Here is a 22,478-nt window from a genome sequence, read left to right as displayed (position 1 = left end):
CACATCACACGTATCGTCCCCCCCCCACCATTTACAAAATGATCACACAAAGGCCTTTGAGCCGCCAACTGCATGCGGCTAAAGATGAGCCATGCAGAATAAACCCACTCACACAATGCAAATCTAACAAGCAGAGCGGGTACAACATGCCATGCTGTACCCTACCTGAGGACTTGAGGGAAGGGGTGAGAGGTCAGTTTCCGGACACTTAGGAATGTTGAGCATCTATACCTGCTGGCGTGAGCACCAGAGCCTGCAGAATGTCAGAGAGAGACACAATGCCAACGATACTCGCATTCTCATCATCCACAACCAAGCGATGGACCTGCAACACAACAACAGGTTAGCACAACGGCTCATTTTACCGACTTTCTACAAAACCTGCGCCGTCTGTCCTGGTTAAACACTGTATTGGCATCAAGTTCTCTTTTTTTCTGGTCTTAAAACACAACTTGACCGGGTTCTAATTGTGGCATAGCAGACCTCTGCTTAGGTGATACGGGCAGGTCACATCAAAACTGGCAGACACGGAGGAGGCAGCAGAAACAGTTTAAAACTTACAGTTTTCAAAACTCGGCAAACACTTGTCCACATGCAATGTCCTTTTCCATGGGCACAGGAATTACAAATGCATGATGAACAACAGCCCTGGAAAGGACTTGGAGGTCCATCTGGACACTCTTGTTCTTCATGCAATGCAGAGAAGCCAGAAAAAGAAATTGCAAAACAAGGGCGGATAAACTCGCCATTGGGACTTTTGTGACTAACGTGGCTCGTGCGCAGTTCTGGTCACAACCCATAGCAGTGGACGTCAAAGGGACGCATGTGCATACTTGGACTAAATAATGTATTGAATGTCTTGGATCCGACTAGAGAAGTTCACGTGGGGACCGCGGAGGTCTCTGAATGAATCCTCAAGCTGTGCCTGCGCTGCCCAAATTGCTGCGTTTATCACCACGTTTTACTCTTTTTGTTCAGAGCGCTGCTTGAACGTTTGTAAGCTCGCTGTACTGCGTTTCTTACGTGTTCCACTTTAACTACAACACCCTTTCCTCTTTCTAGACTGGGCCTTACTTGGCCCATAGGACAAGTTCATGACTGGGTGTTTGAAGTCTGCAGCCCGTCAGGAACACAATACCACATCTATGGCCTCCGCAAATCTTAGCAGCCAGCAGTCGTCTCGTTGGCCGACGGGAATCTTTCCAGTGCGGTCGCTTCGTTTCAGCTGCCTTTCCTCAACACCACCACCTTCAGAAAGATTTGTTTTCTTACTTGAAATCTTTAACCTGGGCATTATTGGGGTGGGCTGCGAACACATTCAGGGTTGGGGGTCACAATCAAGGAGTTCTTAGAACAAATCCCAAAAACTGTGACGAATCTGAAGCAAAGCTGCAATGCTCGCTTTCTAACATTCTAATAGCCTGGAAGCGTTTTGGTTTTTGATTTGTGTTCTGTAATCAATACATCCTTCTATACGTATCAGCTGAAGACTTTCTAATGCGCCAGTACTACTGGAATTCATACCTTCTCTCCAGTAGGACTCTGGTGTACTGAAGTGAATATTGGGCCGTTGTAAGCTTTTACCAAGCCGAGTGATCCCAAAACCCCTTTTAAAATCTTACGGAGTGCAGGAAGGGGAGCATCAAGAACTTTAATCCTTCCAAAAATACAACAGAATAAAAACATTCAAAAAAAAAAAAAAAACATAACTTTAATGGAGTTAAAAGTTGTAGGGCGAGACAGCTGAAGCTGGTCCTTGATCGGTGAAACAGGCACAGAATACAAATATCGTCATGCCCAACTCAAGGGCGGCAGAGTAAAGTGGATTTTTAACATCAGAAGCAGATATGTGGACAATAAAGTTTGTTCTTTTCTATTTCTTTAGCAAAGTAAAAATTTCAAAATTAGCAGCACTGCTGTACGCCATAAATGAACGAACGAACGAACGAACGAGTGAGTGGGTGAGTGAGTGGGTGGCACACCAAAATCCACCGAGGAGCGAAGGTCCTTTCCAAACCTCACAATGTTCTTGTAGCCACCTAATGACATGACAGGTCACAAGAGACTAAATCTTTACATCTTTCTTTAGCTTTGGTCCATACAGACTGCCAATGTACGGGACCTTTCTCTATGGGCGATAGCCAAGTGTCACGAGCAAATGTTGAATTTGGTATGACATTACTAAATGGCCACCAGTCCTTAGTTAAACACATTTTACCTCTGCTTTGACTATACGGTCAACAATGGTCTCCAGTGTCTCTAACCGATTGCATTTCATCACACCTTCAAAATACTGGGAACGATGTCGTAGTGCCTGCGTCACCGTGATGTCCAAATTGTTATACGTCTTCTCCGCAGCAAGGTTCTAAAGCAAGACCAGACAGTCTGGTTACAGAAAGCCACATCATCTCATAGTGCCAGGCAAACACGCCTGCACTACATGCGAGAACAATGTGGCCTGCACATAAAACAACGTAAAAGAAAAGTATTAGAAGTAACCACATCAATGGATACAAATGTCTTCAAATACAGCTTGCTCTTTTTTCACAAGTAATCAGCAGTGACATGTATGGCATAAAAGGGCACCACATAACATGAAACACAACATACCAATGGGGGCAGCTTGCAGTCATTGAGTGGCACAGGATAAGATCAAAGTGGCCATCTGCCAGCTGAAGCTCAGCAGAAGTTCTGGGACACAGCAGGACAATGACCCTAAATATTGAAGTAAACCTGCTACAAAATGGCTTCAAAAAAGAAAATCTGCCTCTTGAAGTGGCCTGGTCACAACCCAGATCTGCAGAGTGACCTTCACAGCAGGCATCCTAAGAGTATGGCGGAGCTGGAAAAGGAAGAATGGTCCCAAATCCCTCCTGAACGTCATTAAGGTCTGATCTACAGCTACAGGAAGTGCTAGCCTGAGGTTACGGCTGTCAAAGGAGAAGTGAGCAGTTATTAAATCCAAGGCTTTACTTTTTCATGGTACACTATGAATGTTTCATGGGTGTGTTCAATAAAGACCCGGACATTGTAATTGTGTGCCGTCGGCTGAAGCCCATTGTGGCCGGCTACACTTGTGACTCAGAAGATGAAGATCAGATCACACTTCGTGACCAATTATTGGGTCATTCCAAGGAGTTCACATACTTGTTTCTTTGCCTTGAATGTATATATGAAAAGAGCTTACAAGCCGCCCAATATAAAGCAACCTTCTGACAACATTGTAAAGATCTGAAATGAATACTTACAATTACATCAAATTTGGAATAAATATCTACAACTTTTCCTGAAAAAAGAAAGAAAAAAAAAATTGTAATAGACAGCAATACTCAGTGAGCACAAACAACAAGTTCTGCAGTTACAGGAAGACCCAATGAGCAACGTTAACAGCTACGCCTGCCCAAGCCCCCCAAAGCACCCAAGAGTCTGCATTCAGAGAACGAGCGGATGGACGATTTTTTTACTGCAAAGTAACAGAAGAAAAAATAAAACGAAAAACAGATCCCATCAGTTAAACATTTCAAACGTCGAGTGAAATGAGCAGCTGGTATGGCCGGAATCCGTGCACGCTGACCCTGACTGATGGCGCCCCAAGACTGAAGTCCTGCAATGTGATGCCCGCCATCTTAAAACATGTTGGCAGACTCCACAAGACAAACTAAAGCTGGGCATCAGTACTGTGGTGTGGTGTCCTCTTTACCAGCTGCTCAAACTTGCATTTAAAAGCATGACGGCCAACATTAGGACATGCAACATACCCAATTCATTGACCACGGGCAGTGCAGACACTCTCCGCTCCACAAATAAACTCAGTGCTTTAATGATCGGAGTGTCTGGATGAATAAAGGCGATATTGCTGTATGTTCCAATACCCAGCTCTTCCAAAGTTTGCTTCATGAAGGCAGGCTTTGGCATCTCGGACAACTATAAAAGAAAATTCAGACAATCAACAACTTCCTTGATATTGGGCACCAACAAGAAGTGGCAGACTCCCCTCCCCTGAGCCAAGTCAGACAGTAGCCCAAGAGGCTAGAATGGCGACCATAAGAGATACCTTTGTAAATGTATGGGGCGTGAAGGAAGGAGTACAGGAAGACTGTGTGTGGAGTCCACAATACGTTCAAGTAAAAGGTTTTCACTTCTCAATGTGGAACTTTCACCTCCACAACTCGCTAGTTTGCTGTCCTTTGTGTAAAGAAATCTTCCCTGATTTTGGTGTGAAGAATATGCCCTTCATCAGTTTCTCTCTTCACTACGGTGTTCCTACTGCAGGATTGATTTTAAAGTAACTGCCAGCTATACCGGTTCATACTGAAACCGTTTCTAATTTTTATGACGATATGGATGTTTCTTATACCGCAACACCGGTTTAAATTGCCTAAGCAACGTTCGGCACCTGGTGCAGCGGGAAACTGTTTAAGGGGGACCTTTTTCACTGCTACACCACATGCGGTAGTGGAGGTATTGCGCGGTGAAAATGGACGGAGAACATTCCAAAACTGAAGTTGTAGCAGACAATAAAGTTGAACAAGATGACACCGAAGAACTTTTGCTGAAAAAAAGGAGTCCTGTCGTACAGTTTACTAGTGTGACGACAAGTTGACTTTTCTTGACATTTCTACTTTATTCTCACCGAGATTAAAGTCGACATGTTGACTTTCTTGTAATTTGTCATTTTAGTAGAACACCGTAAACTAAACTTCTTCTTAAAATGAATATTTAATTTACTAGATTCTCAAACCCGTCCTAAGTTATGCAGCACGTTAAATGCGTTGTGTGAAGGGTTCCCTGACCCAGTTGTTAAGCGATACGAGCTTCTTAAAACGGACTTCCTCTGCACTAAGAGGAGGCGCAGGCAGCACACACAATCCATTCATTTCATGATATTCCTGCTCCCTGAACATTTACAATGCGAACATAAATGCTTGATATAATTTTCATGATGAAAACGTTAATGCCGCGTGCCACATAAGCAGCAGAAGAGGTCTGAAAAGGTCATTTGTAGCTGGTCATTTGCCGGTTTTCCTCCATTACGTCTTGCAATCGGACGACACCATCCGCATGAGGTTCTCTGCTGCAGCATTCTGAAGTTCACTTGGCTCTTGTGCGCGCCAACTCCTTTTTTTGCCTCGTGTCTGTCCTTCCATTTTTCTCTTTATGTAAGTGCTCATCTGTTTGAATGGCACCAATCCCATAATCGTACTCCAGGCTGCAACAATGACACGGCTGGAATAGGAAGCTCTCTTTCTGTGTGCTGTGAGGACTGCTGTAATTTGGGCCAACTATTTCTTTCTTAAACTCTTGTCAAACATAAAAAAGATTTTAAAAAACAGCAACTTTATCGACTGCCCCCCCAGCTGCATGGCACAGGGCACCAGTCAGACTAAAACACAATGTCATGCACTAGGAGATCTGTTAAGAACTTTGAGTCCCCTTTGCTAGCCTCTCCGAAACAGAAACTGGCATTTTTAATTCTGAGCATGATAAAGGAATCTGATTCCAATGATGAGGATGGAAGAAAAGCATTTCAGGAATTGTACAATAAACACAAGTCCTAAACTGTGTGCTTGTGGCCACTTACTGCAGACTGCACTGCCCCTGGGGAGTGACTGGATGTCAAACAGACTTTAATTACTCCACTTGTTGGTAAGCTAGGGGTTGTGGGGCACATCCTCTTTGGAATCCTCAAAGGAAGAAGACACACCCTGGATAAACACAGTCAACGGCTTTTCTGCCACACAGCAGGCCATTTCTATCCAGTGATACAACACAGCATCTTCTGAAATGCCATCTGCGACCTTTATTTTGTTTGCCGCACACTGAAGATGGCCTACGTTCAATACGTGTGTGTGTGTGTGTGTGTGTGTTTGCGTTTCAACACTTCTGTTGCTGCTGGAATACTAAACACAACTTCCTAGTCTGCTGCATTGCTTCTCAGTATCGTCCAATGGCTTTCACACATTAGATGACAACCACATTTAGGACATCAAGCACCCCAGAATTCTAAAGCAGGGCAGCCATGATTGCAGTGGAGCAAACCCTTTAGGAAGTTAAAACTTCGGCTGAAGCAGGTGACGGCGCCTTCCCAGCTGTTTGACCAAACAGGCAATTATGAGGGGATCTTTACTTCCTTCACTCAGGAGGTGCTAACAAAACATGTAAAATGTCAAACAGAAGTTGAAAAGACATTCTTCATCGTAAATATAAATCAGTGAATTCAACAGAGGCTTTCACAATTTAATGCAAATGGCACAAAACAACAGAAAAATACCCAAACCACCTCATGGGAGTTCTGTCACTCAATCACAATAAGCTTTCTGCTTTCTTCCCGGCAGGCACATGGAGCAGATTTTACTTTGGGTGCAGAGGTAGCACTCACGGCTCCAAGAGGCTGCGTTCGAACCTTGGGCCTGGTCACGGTTTGTGTGGAGTTGGCATGTTCTCAGTGTATCTGCATGGGTCTCTCGTGACATTCGGAGTTTCCTCCTACACCCCAAAGACAGACAGGACAGGCCGACTGACAACTTTAAATGGACACTGTTGAGATAAGCATGGGGTGTGAACGTGAGCTCTGCCAGGGCCAGATTAAGGCCAACTGAGGACCCAAGTGCAGCCCAACAATAATGGCACACCCTCGGACCTTCCACTGTTTAACTGACAAGCCATAAAGACTCAACAAGTGCAGTAGACGACATAAGAAATTAGAGTACAAAATAATAAAATAATGAGCTTAATCAGCTGAGGAGTTAAATGCTAGCGTTTACACTCGGTGGAAATGAAAATGTGGTGACAACAATTTCAAGTAAAGTTTAAACCTTTAGTCACTCACCATGCCAAAGAAACAGTTTTTCAAACAATAAAGATTAAACGTGAGAACACGACAGGTAAAGGCAAGTACAAAAAAAAAAAAAAAAAAAGAGAGAGTCTAGAGTGGCAGTGAAACAGTTAAAGTGGGGGACTCTTTGGTGCCCCCTTCTCTAATGCCCTAAATGGGCACCTTTTCTTTAATCTAGGGCTGACCCCTACAATGGACTTGGTTCCGGCCTTGTGCTCAATGCTAGTGGGACAGGCTCTGGGCCCCCACAATCCTGACTGTGAAGAAATGAATGCTCTGGGAAACGCGTGGATGTCAGTTTTTCGGTCAACGGTCATTTTAATACGTTCCACATTTCGACCTTTTGTAACTGACCATTAATTATTGTTCTAAGAGTCAATTTTTGCAAGTTAGGGTTAAATTCACCGAAGTAAGAAAGTTGGTTTTACATGGCCAACTGAAGGTTACGTTTTAACCCCTTCAAACCAACCTGTAAATGGAACATTTTGAATATTTCTGATGCAACAACACGATTATTATATGGAATGACAGAAAGATTAGATTGGTAAAGAGTCATCGGCGCGTGTGTCATATTGTAAGCACTTCACGTGCCCCAGCGTATACCGATGTAAATTGTGTCAATATAGAAACCTGCTGTACATATTGTAGAAAATTAAAGAACCATAACCAAGATTTAGGCCTGAAACATTACAAGCAAGAAGTTATTTTTCGGGTATTTTAGTAATGTTTCTCTTCATTCCCATGACTTGAATTTCACTACTTGGACGGTGGAAGTTTTCCTTTGTGTACGCGTCATACTCAAAGCTTGAACCTTTCCGGTAGCTTCAGATTTGTTCACCAAATTTAGAGATGTAAAAAAATAAATAAATAAAATAAAAATACTGTATATCAACTGACACCTCATCAAGAAAACACGTTACAGACTGGATAGTTTAGTCCTGGAAAGGACCCTGCAAAGAACTATAGTGCCATGACATTCCCCCTCCAAGCCCAACCCCAAAGCCGCCTCAGCCGAGCACATCGTTACTTACAAAGAGCTGCAGAAACTTGAGAATTCTCTTGTGGGTGAGGATATAAAGTGCATTCCCACTGATCGGGTCGATGACGGGGAGTCGGTGAATTTTGTTTTTGATGAGTGAATACACAGCATCAAACAGACTGGGGAGAGAAGGAGAGAACAGGTTGTAGCATTTAGGGATCGTTTGTCTTTGAATAAAGGACCCCACCAGCAGACACGATACACTTTGTTTGTAAAAGTTTCAGCAACACAAGGCCAGAGAAGCGCCCGACCGACAGCAAGCCTGCTCAGGGTTAGCCAGCCAAGGACACAGAAGGCCTTGTAGCAGGCAGGCCCCTGTGCTTTCATGGTGATTGATCATTCATCTCTCACACTCAACTTGAAGAACACACAAGCAGGGTAAAGGGTGTGAGCCGTTCAGATGGCAGACATGAGCTTACCTCGCATCAGGCGAGATGTTTACCAAAGGCTTAAATGTTTCCTGCAAGTACAGTTCTGTTGGAGAAAGCAGAGGAGTCGTCAAAACAGGGCACTTACTCAAACCACTCTGTTACATGGCAAGACCACATGATGCCAGTGGTAGCCTTCACAGCTACAACAATCCAGACCAGTGTGCAGCAACAAGTGTACCTACCCCTCCACGTCTCAATCTTGTGCTCTTCAAGTTCATAAATTTGTACCTGAAAGATACAGACCATCGTGCTTTAGTTTGTGCAACGGCAGTAGGAAGCAATTCCTTTCACACAAGCAGCAGGCATACACGTAGTTTTGCCTTTACAGTTTCCAGAAATGACCAAGCAAAGAGATCCTCAAATGGCCAATCTTCAGAAGTCACAGAAAGCAAACGGATGCCAGTCAAATATGAACACTGGGGGTCCAAGATGGTAGATTGAAAGAACAGCTTGTAATTGCCAAGCACCACACCACTTATTTTTCATAAATATCTACTGACTCTGTGAAAGTTCTCACTCTTCCTTCTCTTCTGTGGGCTACACTGACTGGAAGATTATTTGACAAAAGACTTTCTGAAATTCTGAAAAGTCCAACTCTTCTGAAGCTTATCTCAGAGAGCCGCCCGCAGTAGAATCAAGCATTCTTAGAATTCCTGGCCCTAAGCTGTATCAGGCAATCTGTTAATCACCGACAAGATTTCTAAAGTAATCGATGAAAAGCTCAGTCCATTTGAGCAAAACGTGTTGTACAGAGTAACTGGAACCAGTCATGAGAAACCAGTTTCAAAAGCGGAGCAAAAAAGTGTGTTGGTTGGAGCTGCTGAGAAAGTAAGTGCAAGAAACACAAACACACACACTGCTGAGCTCCTCAAAAAATGAACAACTGTCCAACCATTCAGATTCATCGAGACCTGCCTGCATTTCTGAATATTGAAATTAAATCAGCTCCCTCACCCATCTCTAAATTGGGCCTGGGCCAGTGATGGCACCCATTAATTATTTGGCTACTTAACTATATGGATGGAGAATTATGAAGGCTTCAAGACTCGGCATGTAACTAAAAGGACCGACAAATGCCTTTGATAGTTAAAAAGTCAGGCTGCCAGAGTTAAGGACCACAACATCTAACATCTGGGATTTCACACCAGGAGTAATGGATCTTGAAGGATCCGTTTGTGGGATCTGCCATTTAGGCAGATCACTGAGAGACACTGCATTCTCAACCAAGTGTTTTTTGCTATTTACAGATAAAGAGATTTGACAAAAGAGACACACACATACAAACTTGAAGTTTTCATTAATTGAGTCGTCTGTGATAAGGGAGGTACACCTATTGCTGGTGTTTACCACACATTGAACACTTGCTCAGATCGCAGTACTAAGGGGTGAAGGATGGTATGGGAGAAGCAGCTGCAGAAGTGCTAAGAAATGTCGGAGGAGATTTGAGAAAAACTGCAAAAACAAACAACTGTCTGTAATAGAACAAAACCTATTCGGCTGAATGTTATACATAAACACTCGCGTCTCCTCGTTTTCCAGGTCCATCTTCAGCAGGTTCTTTGCGATGTTTTGCTAAACTTTAACAGAACTGGCAAGATGCGAGCCAAGAAATTACAAATTACTGGCTGCTGAAGTTGAAATGGACCCGGCTAATCCCTTACTTGGCCTCAAAAGTCAGAATTTTATTTAAAGCAATGGAACAAATAAAAATCAAAATTGTATTTTATATACACACACAAAAATGACCCTCCTTACAGATCACCTGACAAAGGAAAAGCCACAATGGCTCAAGATCCTGGCAAACTAAACAAGGTAATAACATGAGCAGCTTCACCAAGATTAAACGGTTTGAGGAGATTACTTGGATTCCTTGGCACAGACTGCATTCCCAGGCCCTCTCGCACAAGGAGGTGTTGTTCCTGTGAAACTCCAAATACAGCAACAAATAAAAACCCTGAAGTAAAAATACATCTGCTGCTAAAGCAAGGAAGCAGCTGAGAAAAAGTCAAGGTGCTTGAGCAGGAGAGGACAAGCAAGTGTATTCGAGGCGGACTAAACACTCCCAGGCTTGTTCTGATGAAAGCTTGAAGCCTGATTCTTGTATCATTTGATTTGATTTCTTCTACAACCTCCGAGAATTATTCAAAAGGCCCGCATTCTAAAATTTGACGGTGGATGCACAAAGGGCTTTAGACATCTGAAAAACGAGTGTGAAACACTTGCAAGGCCTTTCACGCGGTATGTCTGCCAAAGCCCATGCCAGCAGATCATTTCAAGTTTCCATGGGAACTTCAATGGCCTCCACTCATCTGGTTTTTTTCAGGCTCGATGGGAACTCTCTCAACAACTCCTATCTTGACACTTATAAAGGTGTCTGTGATTTTCCTTCCTGTGATTCAGGACCTGGTCGAGCAGAAGCTTCTGCTATAGATTTTCAAAATTACGGACATCTATCGAACTGAGATTGTGGAGGAAACTGGTCAAGTCACACATAGCCACAGCAGGGAGGCTTCTGGGACCTACCGTTCACTCCATTAAAACCATACAATCCTGATGGCTCTGTCGCTACAATGCCAGTCTTAAGGGAACGAATGACACAGGTCTGCTGGCCAGAGGCCTACAACCACAGATGTCACAAGCAGTTCTATGCACCAGTACTACAACTGCACAGACTACTCAAGTCACCCAGTCAATGCATGCAACACAATTAGGCAGGTCCGTGCAGTAGAAATGTACCGAAGGAATTACTCGGAATATTCCAACGGATCACTAACATTCTGAAAGTATCTTGATTTTACAAATTTACCAATAGCTCCTTTCTCATGGATTGTCCCTTGAGCAGTTGCTGATGGGATTGTTCCCTTTCTATTAAGCCAAACACAATGACTTGTGCTGGCAAATCACAGGGTCTGGTTTGTTTGAGAAGAACCAACAGCCTAAAATTGTGTCGTGCAGACGTATTTGGTTGCCACAAAGATGGCTTATAGGACATCAGTCTCATTTCCAAGGGAATGAACATAATAAGAGAAGCCCAGAGGAGCCAGAAGCGGGCTGCAGGAATGAGCACTTTGACTGGGCTGCTTTTCCAATCTTAGACAGTGATGGTGGAGGACAGTGCAGGAATGTAACTTCAGACATTTAAAAGGTAACCACAATTTAAAGCTGAAGGTAACATTTTCATTGTCCAAACCCCACCCCTCCCCAAGTTTGTGCGTTGTGAAGAAGACTTCCCAGAGCTGGGAGCATCCGATCAGGAGAAGACAATACACCAGTTAATCCAATACACAGAATACAATTCTTGTGCTGTAGATTTTGAAAAAAACGTTTACCTCCATGCTTGACAATTTGAAAACATATATTTGACCAGGGGGTTCCTCCTTGCATTTGTTACCACGCACTTTTGCTCAGCGTGCTTCGTTACTGTGTGGTTTAGTTTTGCCCCAGGATTAGAACATTAAAACACAGCAGACATACCATTGGCGACTTGTAGTATCGATGCAGTATGTTGATGAAGTCCGTTATTGTTAGCATTCCTAGACAAAGAAGAAAAACAGACAACTGTAAGATCAGGCTGTATCACTCCGCTGCTTAGGGCATTACTGTGGCCGCATTGACAGGACGTACAGAAGTAGTGATATGCAGGCCTACAGCTCAAGCTCATGTGCCAGGAACAGAGGTGAATCACAAGTGGAGGATAGCAAACTGAAGCCAATAACTCTGAAAAGATTAAGAAAATCCTCTCTGATTCACTAGAAAACACTTGACGGTGTTACTGTCAGGAACCTCTTCCGACAATCCAATGTGACAAACATCTAAGCTGTGGTAAGAATGGGGTACACTTCAAATAAGTCGGTGCTTAGCCAAAACATCAGAGTACCGAAGCACAGAAAAGGGTCACAAGTCTTAGGTCCATAGATGCGGGCTGTAGAGATACGAGCACTGGGACAAGCTGGAGGATCTCTGCTCACATTTCAGAAAGGCGTATGGTGGCTCACATCTCGCACTACTTATTAGATCAGCATCTGAAAAATACAGTGGATAAAAAGAGTCTACACACCCCTGCCAAAATCAGATTGTGTGAGAATAAAAAAAAGAACTAAGATAAATCCTGTCAGAACGGAGTCCACCTTTATTGCAAAATTACAATCTATACAAAGATGAAAACAAATCAGAAATGATTTAGTGAAAAAAGGGAAAAATAAAAAAAAAATCATCATACAAAAAATCTGGTTGCATTAGTGTGCTGACCCCCTAAATGCATACTTAGTTGAAGCCCCTTTTGACTTTATTACAGCACTCAGTCTATCAGTTTGACACATCTGGACTTGGCGATTTTTACCCAATCCTCCTTGCAAAAAATTCTGAGGCCATCTCCTGTGCACTGCTCTCTTCAGGTCACCCCAGTAGTCTGGGCACAGGTTGGGCCATTCCAGAACATGGATCCTCCTTTGATGAAGCCACTGTTTTGATGTCTGCTTTGGGTCTTTGTCATGCTGAAAGGTGAAGTTCCTCTTCATCTTCCGCTTCCTAGTTGATGCCTGAAGGTTTTGTGCCAAATCGATACTTGGAGCTCTTCAAGATTCCATCAATCTCAACTAAAGCCCCAGTTTCAGCTGAAGCGAGGCCCAAATCATCAAAAGAACACCACGAGACCCACAGTGAATGAAGTGCTACATTTTTGCACCAACCATATCTTTTGGAATTCTGGCCAAATCTCAAACCATAATGCATTTTTCCATGTGGTTATAGGAGACTGGGGATACCTTATGGCAAAGTTTAGCCAGGCTTGGATGCTTTTGTCTTGCTAGCCTACAGCTGTGCTTAAAAGTTTGTGAAGCCTTTAGAATTTTCTATATTTTTGCATAAATACGACTGAAAACATCATCAGATTTTCACTCAAGTCCTAAAAGTAGATAAAGAGAAACCGGTTAAACAAATGAGACAAAAATATTATACTTGGTCATTTATTTATTGAGGAAAATGATTGAATATTACATATCAGTGAGTAGCAAAAGTATGTGAACCTCACAGATGATCAGTTAGTTTGAAGGTGAAATTCGAGTCGGGTGTTTTCAATCAGTGGGATGCCAACCAGGTGTGAGTGGGCACTGTCAAAGTCTGCTCTTCACAACACATGTCTGTGGAAGTGTATCATGGCATGAACAAAGGAGATTTCTGAGGACCTCACAAAAAAAGTTGTTGATGCTCATCAGGCTGGAAAAGGTTACAAGACCATCTCTGAAGAGTTTGGACTCCACCAATCCACAGTCAGACAGATTGTGTACAAATGGAGGAAATTCAAGACCATTGTTACCCTCCCCAGGAGTGGTCGACCAACAAAGATCACTCCAAGAGCAAGGCACACGTGTAATAGTCGGCGAGGTCACAAAGGACCCCAACTGAAGTCCCCTCTCACATTGGCTAATGTTCCTGTTCATGAGTGCACCATCAGGAGGACACTGAACAACAATGGTGTGCATGGCACGGTTGCAAGGAGAAAGCCACATTGCTGCTCGTCTGCAGTTTGCTAAAGATCACGTGGACAAACCAGAAGGCTATTGGAAGAATGTTTTGTGGACGGATGAGACCAAAATAGAACTTTTTGGTTTAAATGAAAAGTGTTCTGTTTGGAGAAAGGAAAACACTGCATTCCAGCATAAGAACCTTATCCCATCTGTGAGACATGGTGGTGGGAGTATTATGGGTTGGGCCTGTTGTGCTGCATCTGGGCCAGGACGGCTTGCCTTCACTGATGGAACAATGAATTCTGAATTATATCAGAGAATTCTAAAGGAAAATGTCAGGATTTGTCCATCAACTGAATCTCAAGAGAACGTGGGTCATACAGAAAGACAACGACCCTGAGCACACAAGTCGTTCTACCAAAGAATGGTTAAAGAAGAACAAAGTGAATGTTCTGGAATGGCCAAGTCAAAGTCCTGACCTTAATCCAATCGAAATGTTGTGAAAGGACCTGAAGCGAGCAGTTCATGTGAGGAAACCCACCAACATCCCAGAGTTGAAGATGTTCTGTACGGAGGAATGGGCGGAAATTCCTTCAAGCTGGTGTGCAGGAATGAGCAAAAGTTACCGGAAACGTTTAGTTGCAGTTATTGGGGGGTCACAGCAGATACTGAAGGCAAAGGTTCACATACTGTTGCCACTCACTAATATGTAATATTCAATCATTTTCCTTAATAAATAAAATGACCAAGTATAATATTTTTGTCTCATTTGTTAAACTGGTTTCTCTTTATCTACTTTTAGGACTTGAGTGAAAATCTGATGATGTTTTCGGTCATATTTATGCAGAAATATAGAAAATTCTAAAAGGTTCACAAACATTCAAGCACAACTGTACCCCACAACTCAGACATATGAACAACAACAGTGACGGTCGTCATATTTAGGGAACAACATGATTAATGTCGTCGTGAATGTATTTCGTAGCATTGTTCCGTTTACATGGTCTGTGTGTATGTAAATGTGCTCCCCTGGAAACAAAAGGGGATCCATGGTCCCTCATGATAAATGGTCCTGTCAATCTCATCAACTGCTATTTAAACGGAAGGACAGAAAGGGAAAAAAACAAAAAAACCCACCTCGTTCTACTAGACCGCCAATTGGCTAGAGAGACAGGAGAGCACACTGATCCAAATCATTGGCACCTTCGTCTACCTGCTACTTTCAATGCATGACAACAAGAGCTTTGCACCCCAAAACCCCAGGGTTCTGGATCACGCCATGTACCAAGGATTAGCACGATGAGAAGGGAGAGGAGCAAGCCATCATTTTCATCCGTGTAATTTCCATAGGACTAGTTTTCCAGCTGAACCAGGTTCACAAACATTATCCATTTTCTGTTAAATCTTCTGGACCTTTATGTGCATTTCGTGCTTTCCGTGTGTCTTAATGAGTTTGTGTTCAGTGTGGGGTCAAGGGAGGGCTTGTATCGTATATTAACTTTGTGCTGCACCCTTTCTGTTTATTATTACTTTTGGGGTTGAATGTTATGTTGGGTTGGTTGGGCTATGAGATACAGATATCTGTGTGTTGTTTGGAGTTTGTTGATTTCTCTTTTTAATTAATACATACTCACTTTATTATGTTACATACTATTTGTTTTTTGGCTTATTTCTGATCGTCATGGAAGAAGTACAGCTTGTTGGGTTAACTTTCCAGGTCATGGGTCTTAATGGTGTAGCTGCCGTTTTGAAGAGCGAGTCGGCCGTTACAACTTTAACGTTATTGCAGCCTCCCCGACCAGTTTTCTCCTCCTCTTCTCATCGATCTTGGTAGAGTCACTGTTGATCCATATTTTCTCCACTTGTTGACGACAGTCTTCACCATTCTCCATGAGATGTTCAATGCTTTGAATACTTTTCTGTGCCCTTTTCCGAATTGATGAGATCCCATTCATGTTTTAAAAGCTCACCGACGACCTATGGCTTTTGGAGTACGTTCCAGCCAAGAGCATGTCGGAACAACCCTACAGGAACTGCCAAACTTGATTTGAGTTCAATCAGAGACACTTTAATTAGTTGTTAGCATATACCTGACATTATTTGATATGAGACTTACTGTGATTGGTTCTTTCTGAACGCAGCCACATCCTTGACTATTAACCTCCTTGGCTTTAGACCCCAGTGACGATCAGGTTGTGAAAACAGCGTTAAAAGTCAGGTAACTGATCAGACAACGTCTCACGTAAGTGTTGGAGCCGAGGATTACTCGGGCTGTAAAAGTGCAAACAGCATCCGGCCCAAGCACTACACAGCCAATCTTGTCTTAGCCTCATAATGGCGTCTTGTAAAAAACATTCTTTAGCAGCCCGGCTGTTGCACGCTCTTGACGGTGATAAGAGCAGGGATGTCAAGGAGCCGAAAGCGACGCTTTCAAATAAACCAGTTTGTGAGGCCGTCAGGAATAAAAGTAAATGTCGACAGCCAAGATCCACTTACTTACTTCAAGTGATGATGTGATTGAAAGAACTGTTGTCGAGATGAACAGCGTCAGGTAAGCGACTGCACACCTAAGCAGTTTTTTGTTCCCATATTTTGACACTACATATCATCATCATTTTTCTATTTATTTTCATCATCATTATTATTACTTGTATCACCTATTTTACTTTTTACACTTCTGACTTTGTACTTTTTGTGCATTGCATTTTTTTTTCACAGTAGAAAGAGGAGATTTAATAAAAATATCATTTGTCAAGTCTAAAAATGAAATGTTTCTTCTTTTCTTTTTTTAGAGAAACAAAAATTACTAAGGCGTTTAAAAGGTCTTCACCCTCGTGCAAAGAGGTTTTTGTAGGATTTCCCCCCCTTTTACACTAGTAAAGCGTAGCTTTTGATTTGTTTTCACATTCTTTGTATAGATTACAATTTTCCAATAAAGGTGGAACACGTTCTGATAGAATTCATCTTGTTTTCATTATTTTATTACACAAAACCTGCGATTTTGGTAGACTTGTTATATCCCTGGTATCTAGAAATGATGGGGAAGTCTGCAGAGTAAAAGAAAGGAGCAAACAAGACTGTAAAGTGAATCTGTAAAATGTTCACATAGCAGGCTTACCAGGAACACACAATAAAGGAGTAGGCACAGAGGTGAGCGAAAAAAGTGGGATCACCCGATCCTGAAATAACACGGTTTGAGAAACGCGCCCGAGATATGCGGAGGATTTCAAAGCGAATTCCTGGGAGAGTGTTAAACAGGCAATAGACTCCGCTCGATCAATAATCTAATAATTGAGATAGGAATACAAACAAGCTGGTTAAGTTTGCAGATGGTCACAAAAGAGGTGGCAGTTTGTGGCATTGGGACCTGGACACATCTGTGGCAGATGAAACTTAAAGTAAGTCAATGTAAAGTAAATTACTACATGTAAGAAGGAGAAATGTGAAGACGTCAGGGCGTACATCTCATGAGAAGGACCTGGGAGTCACAGTGGACTGGTCACTATCTACAGCCAGACAGTGGCCAGAAGCCATCAAGAAAGGGTTACAAAAGGACCCCGATGTGTGCAGTACAAGTCAAAGGCAGTTATGCTTAAAGCTTTTTCGAGCTCCGTGTACAGTTTTGGTCTACATATTACTAAAAATGACACAGCAGCACTAGAGGAAGTCTAGAGATGATACAACTGGGCCGATTCAAGACTGAAGGTGGTGAACCTTTTCAATTTCAGCAAACAGAGATTAAGTGACACGACTGAAGTGTTTCAAATAATGAAGGGAATTAATCGAGTGAATCTTACTTCAACAAGAACTCCAATGGGGTCTCGTTAAGGCCAAATTATCACACAAGTCAGGAGATCTTATTCGCATAACAACGAACCACACACGCGTGACGAAGAGAATCAAATATTAGTGAACTTCAGATCTTGACCGGATGTCATTTTGGAGAATCAACTTAAATAGCAGTGGTGAGCTTGTTGAGCTCAATGGCCTGTTCTCACCACACCTGCTCTAATAAAGCCCATTAAGTAGTAATTATGTGATCAGGATAAAGAGAATTTCCATCATCAGCCACCCTATACAATCCTGCACTTTAAACAAGCAGCACCTCTAACAGAAGGCCCTCTACAAGGAGACGAAGGACACTTGGCTCGCTTTTCTGAGTCCCGCTACATCTTGGACATTAACCAAATGCTAGTTCCACCTGAGGTGTAATCAGGGCAAAGATCTAGAGATTAAATGGAGGTGAAATTCACGAATGCTAGTTGGTTGGGGGAGGGGGGGTGGGGGGTTTCTAGCTAAGCCAGGTGAAGGAGAAGGGAAGTGAACAGAAGATGGGACTGGACCACCAAAGGACGAAGCAGGACCATTAGGATTAGCAAAATCTCCAGGTTTGTGCTTATGCATCCCATTTCCTGCTAGCAACTAAACAGACAGGAATTGCAAAAGATGGGGGGTTTGGTCCCAGCTTGAGAGCTGCAGAGATGCCAAGCAGCGTGGAGCAAAGGTTTACAAGGAATGCACTCTTGTCCTTCACAGACCACGTAAGTGCAGTTCATGAAGATCAGAGCCACTCCACTCTCTCGCCCACAAAGGCATCCCTTTCAGTTCCTAAAGCTGGGAAAGCTTCTGTTTTCATTGGAGTGCAGCGACTTCCTGTGCGAGTCTGACAGCATAAAATGAAACACTACAACACTTTGCAACTTGATGAATTGAAGGCAACAGGGAACTTTGACCTTTCCACCAAACAAATACCACTTCAGTTATACAGGAATGACTTTTGGGGGTCTGTAGAATTTCTTTGGCAATCCACAATTGCACACATGACAGCTGAAAGGGGACTTCTCTGGAAAAACACATTCAGCAGACATAAAAAGATTCCGTGGATAAGGGGCAAGTCTTCTTCAGCATGTTAAAGCACCAACAAGGGGTGAAGCCTATCTGGATTTAGTATTCTGTAATAATCAGGATAGAATTGAGGGTGTAGAGGTGATTGAACCACTAGGGTCACGTGACCATAATGTCATACAATTCTCAGTATTTTGTAAGAGTACAGATGCAAAGACTAAAATTATTATGTTGAACTTTAGTAGGGCTAATTTTGAGCAGATGCGACAAAGTCTAAGTAGGATAGACTGGGATAAGCTTTTAAATGTGGAGACAGTCGAGGAGCAGTGGAACAGGTTTAAAAATGTTTTACATGTAATGCAGGACAGATACATACCTAAATTTGGAAGTAATAGGAAACTAAAAAAATCTCCACGATGGATTAATAAAGATTTAAAAAGAAGTTGCAAAGGAAAAAACTGCTGTATAAGGCATATAAGACTAATGACTGCAAAGAGAACCGTAGCGCGTATGAGAACATGAGGGCAACCATTAAGAAGGATATCAGAGAGGCTAAAAGACAGTTGGAGAGGAATAAGCAGATAAGGCGAAAGAAGACCCCAAGAGATTCTTTCAGTATTTTAGTAGTAAAAGAACAGTCAAGGAGGAGGTCAAGTTCATCAGGAATAGTAAAGGGGAATTAAAAGATACAGACAATGAAATAGCAGATGCCCTAAACTTACATTTTTCTGAGGTGTTTACAAGTGAGCAAGTGGATAACCTGCCAGAGGTAAACACAACTACTAAGGAGGTACTGAGGGATTTGGAAATTGTAGAGGAGAAGTGCTGCTCAGATTAAATAAGATGAAATCAAACAAATCACCAGGCCCAGATAATATTTATCCTCGTGTTCTTAAGGAGGCTAGTGAGTACATATATAAACCCTTGACACATATTTTTAGGAAGTCACTGTGCACTGGAGAGATTCCAAAGGACTGGAAAATGGCAAATATCATCCCATTATATAAAAAGGGTGACAGGGCAGATCCAAGCAACTATAGGCCAGTAAGCTTAACAAGCATCACAGGAAAATTAATGGAAGGAATTATTAAGGATAAGATTGAGCAACACATGACAAGGACAGGAGTTATTCTGAACAGTCAGCATGGGTTCAGAAGAGGGAGGTCGTGTTTTACTAACATGTTGGAATTCTATGAGGAGGCAACAAAAGGATACGATCAAAGTGGAGCTTATGATATTATTTATCTGGACTTTCAGAAAGCATTTGATAAGGTGCCACATGAGAGGTTGGGCATCAAGTTAAAAGAAGTGGGAGTTCAGGGTGATGTTTTTAGATGGGTGCAGAATTGGCTCAGACACAGGAAGCAGAGGGTGATGGTGCGAGGAACCTCATCAGAACTGGCCGATGTTAAGAGTGGTGTTCCACAGGGGTCAGTGCTAGGGCGCTGCTATTTTTATATATATATAAATGATTTAGATAGGAATATAAGTAACAAGCTGGTTAAGTTTGCAGATGATACCAAGATAGGTGGATTAGCAGATAATTTGGAATCCGTTATATCATTACAGAAGGACTTGGATAGCATACAGGCTTGGGCAGATTTGTGGCAGATGAAATTTAATGTCAGTAAATGTAAAGTATTACACATAGGAAGTAAAAATATTAGGTTTGAATACACAATGGGCGGTCGGAAAATCGAGAGTACACCTTATGAGAAGGATTTAGGAGTCATAGTGGACTCCAAGCTATCAACTTCCAAACAGTGTTCAGAAGCCATTAAGAAGGCTAACAGAATGTTAGGTTATATAGCCGATGTGGAGTACAAGTCCAAGGAGGTTATGCTCAACCTTTATAATGCACTGGTGAGGCCTCATCTTGAGTACTGTGTGCAGTTTTGGTCTCCAGGCTACAAAAAGGACATAGCAGCACTAGAAAAGGTCCAGAGAAGAGCGACTAGGCTGATTCCAGGTCTACAGGGGTTGAATTATGAGGAAAGATTAAAAGAGCTGAGCCTTTACAGTTTAAGCAAAAGAAGATTAAGAGGTGACATGATTGAAGTGTTTAAAATTATGAAGGGAATTAGTACAGTGGATGGAGACTTGTATTTTAAAATGAGCTCATCAAGAACACAGGGTCACAGTTGGAAACTTGTTAAGGGTAAATTTCACACAAACATTAGGAAGTTTTTCTTTACACAAAGAACGATAGACACTTGGAATAAGCTACCAAGTAGTGTGGTAGACAGTAAGACGTTAGGGACTTTCAAAACTCGACTTGATGTTTTCTTGGAGGAAGCAAGTGGATAGGACTGGCGAGCTTTGTTGGGCTGAATGGCCTGTTCTCGTCTAGATTGTTCTAATTCTAATTCTAATTCAAAAGAGGAGGTTCTCACAGGTCCTCGGGAGGCTTTATCTCTGCAGTTGAACACATGGCAGGGTGGGTCAGCAAACTCTACTAGTGGTGGTCAAGCAGCGCCCTCAAATTTACAATCCCCTTCCTTCATCTGGTTCATATCAGGGAGCTAGTAGACCCGCTGACCGCCAGTCCAATCCAGTCACTCTTGCCATGGACTTTTGTTTTGAGGCCTTCAGCTCTGCAGCTGCCTTAGCCAATATACTCGGTTTTCATCTTGTTTTGCTATGTGCTTTCAACATATTAAATATGAATGGACAAAAAAAAAAAAAATAGGCAACAGAGCTGCAATATGAAAATAAATGAAGAACTCTAAACTAAAATTAGCACAATTATCCAATGTTCTTTTTTATTAATCACACAGAATGAAGAGTCAGGAAAACAGAACTGAAGTGGAAAAGCAGGCCACACCACTAGAAAATGACAGCGAGGCTACACACCAGTGCAAGATGAAACAAGATGACAGAAGTCCCATGCCAACCTCTACCAGCAACGTGCCAATAGGAGTTTTTAGACTCCCGTGTGCAGTTTGCAGCTTGTGCCTGTGACTGCGCGGGTCTTACGCCAGTAGTGTGTGTGTGTGTGAGAGAGATGAGCAGGCACACTACTAAGGCCCAGCTCCAGTCCAATAGTGCAGGCTCAGGGGACAGACTTCAGCTTTAACGCAATTACCGCTCAGGTACCAGCGGGCTCTCCTCTGCTCATTTCGAGACATTTGCTTAAATCATGACATGTAGACTTGCCAGCCACACAAAGCTACATCCCAACCTAATGGAGCGTTTTTCCGCATATTTAACTATTGGGTCAGGTATAAAATGGCAGGCGTGTCTGCATTGCAAGGAAGCGGATAGTAAATCGCTGACTATATAAAGAGCTGGTGAAACAGCTGAATGGAAAGAAGAGTTGGGATTGGTGGAAAGACTTGTCAGTCACAGCAAAGTCGATAGTTTTTTGTAGGTTTCACAAACTAAGACTCAGTCTCACCTAACGGCGTACAGCAGCAGTGCCCAGTGTGTCAGCTGCCCTCTACATTTCCACAGTGCCAGGCCGATATATCCAAGTGGGGTTATCCGAGGAATTCCAGTTTCCTTCAGCCAAAGCCGACATGTGTAAAGTAGATTTAAGAAGATCGTCAAATGGTTTACAATTTGAAGTTTAAACTTGGCCTGGAAGGTTCAAATGTCTACATTTAGCTTCCTGCAGCTCAGCTTAAGGAATGTAATCATGTGAGAAGAGTTCACAGGTGGTGTGCTGTCACATGAAGGCTGCTTCAGTCCTGCCAAAGCATCATATGCCAGCTGCTAATCATTTAAGTATGGTGATTACGTGCGTTCATTTATGAACCATAAGACGACCAACAAAGAGCAACCTACAAGAGGCATTAGCACAGTTTTAGGCAAATGTTAACTGAAGGCTAAAAGACGTTAACTGGAGACTAAGAGACGTTAAC

The 22,478-nt window shown here is 42.6% G+C and overlaps 1 protein-coding gene across 8 annotated transcripts in view; it reads right to left on the bottom strand.

The window, feature by feature from the left end:
* Nucleotides 1–22,478, bottom strand: part of prkag2a (protein kinase, AMP-activated, gamma 2 non-catalytic subunit a) — a 90,253-nt gene that overhangs the window by 1,178 nt on the left and 66,597 nt on the right. For 6 of the 8 annotated variants that reach the window (XM_039754072.1, XM_039754078.1, XM_039754074.1 and 3 more), the window contains 8 exons: nt 11,780–11,838; nt 8,488–8,533; nt 8,294–8,348; nt 7,867–7,993; nt 3,759–3,924; nt 3,249–3,286; nt 2,219–2,365; nt 232–325 (listed from right to left, as the gene is read on the bottom strand). In XM_039754072.1, coding sequence (XP_039610006.1) covers nt 232–325; nt 2,219–2,365; nt 3,249–3,286; nt 3,759–3,924; nt 7,867–7,993; nt 8,294–8,348; nt 8,488–8,533; nt 11,780–11,838 — 732 coding nt within the window. Of the gene's footprint in view, nt 1–165; nt 326–2,218; nt 2,366–3,248; nt 3,287–3,758; nt 3,925–7,866; nt 7,994–8,293; nt 8,349–8,487; nt 8,534–11,779; nt 11,839–22,478 lie in introns of all 8 variants that reach the window. The other 2 variants (XM_039754070.1, XM_039754073.1) reach the window with 2 other exon arrangements.

The sequence above is a fragment of the Polypterus senegalus genome, chromosome 5, assembly GCF_016835505.1.
Source record: "Polypterus senegalus isolate Bchr_013 chromosome 5, ASM1683550v1, whole genome shotgun sequence".
Taxonomy (NCBI): Eukaryota; Metazoa; Chordata; class Cladistia; order Polypteriformes; family Polypteridae; genus Polypterus; species Polypterus senegalus.
This window is presented reverse-complemented; position numbering and strand designations above follow the sequence as displayed.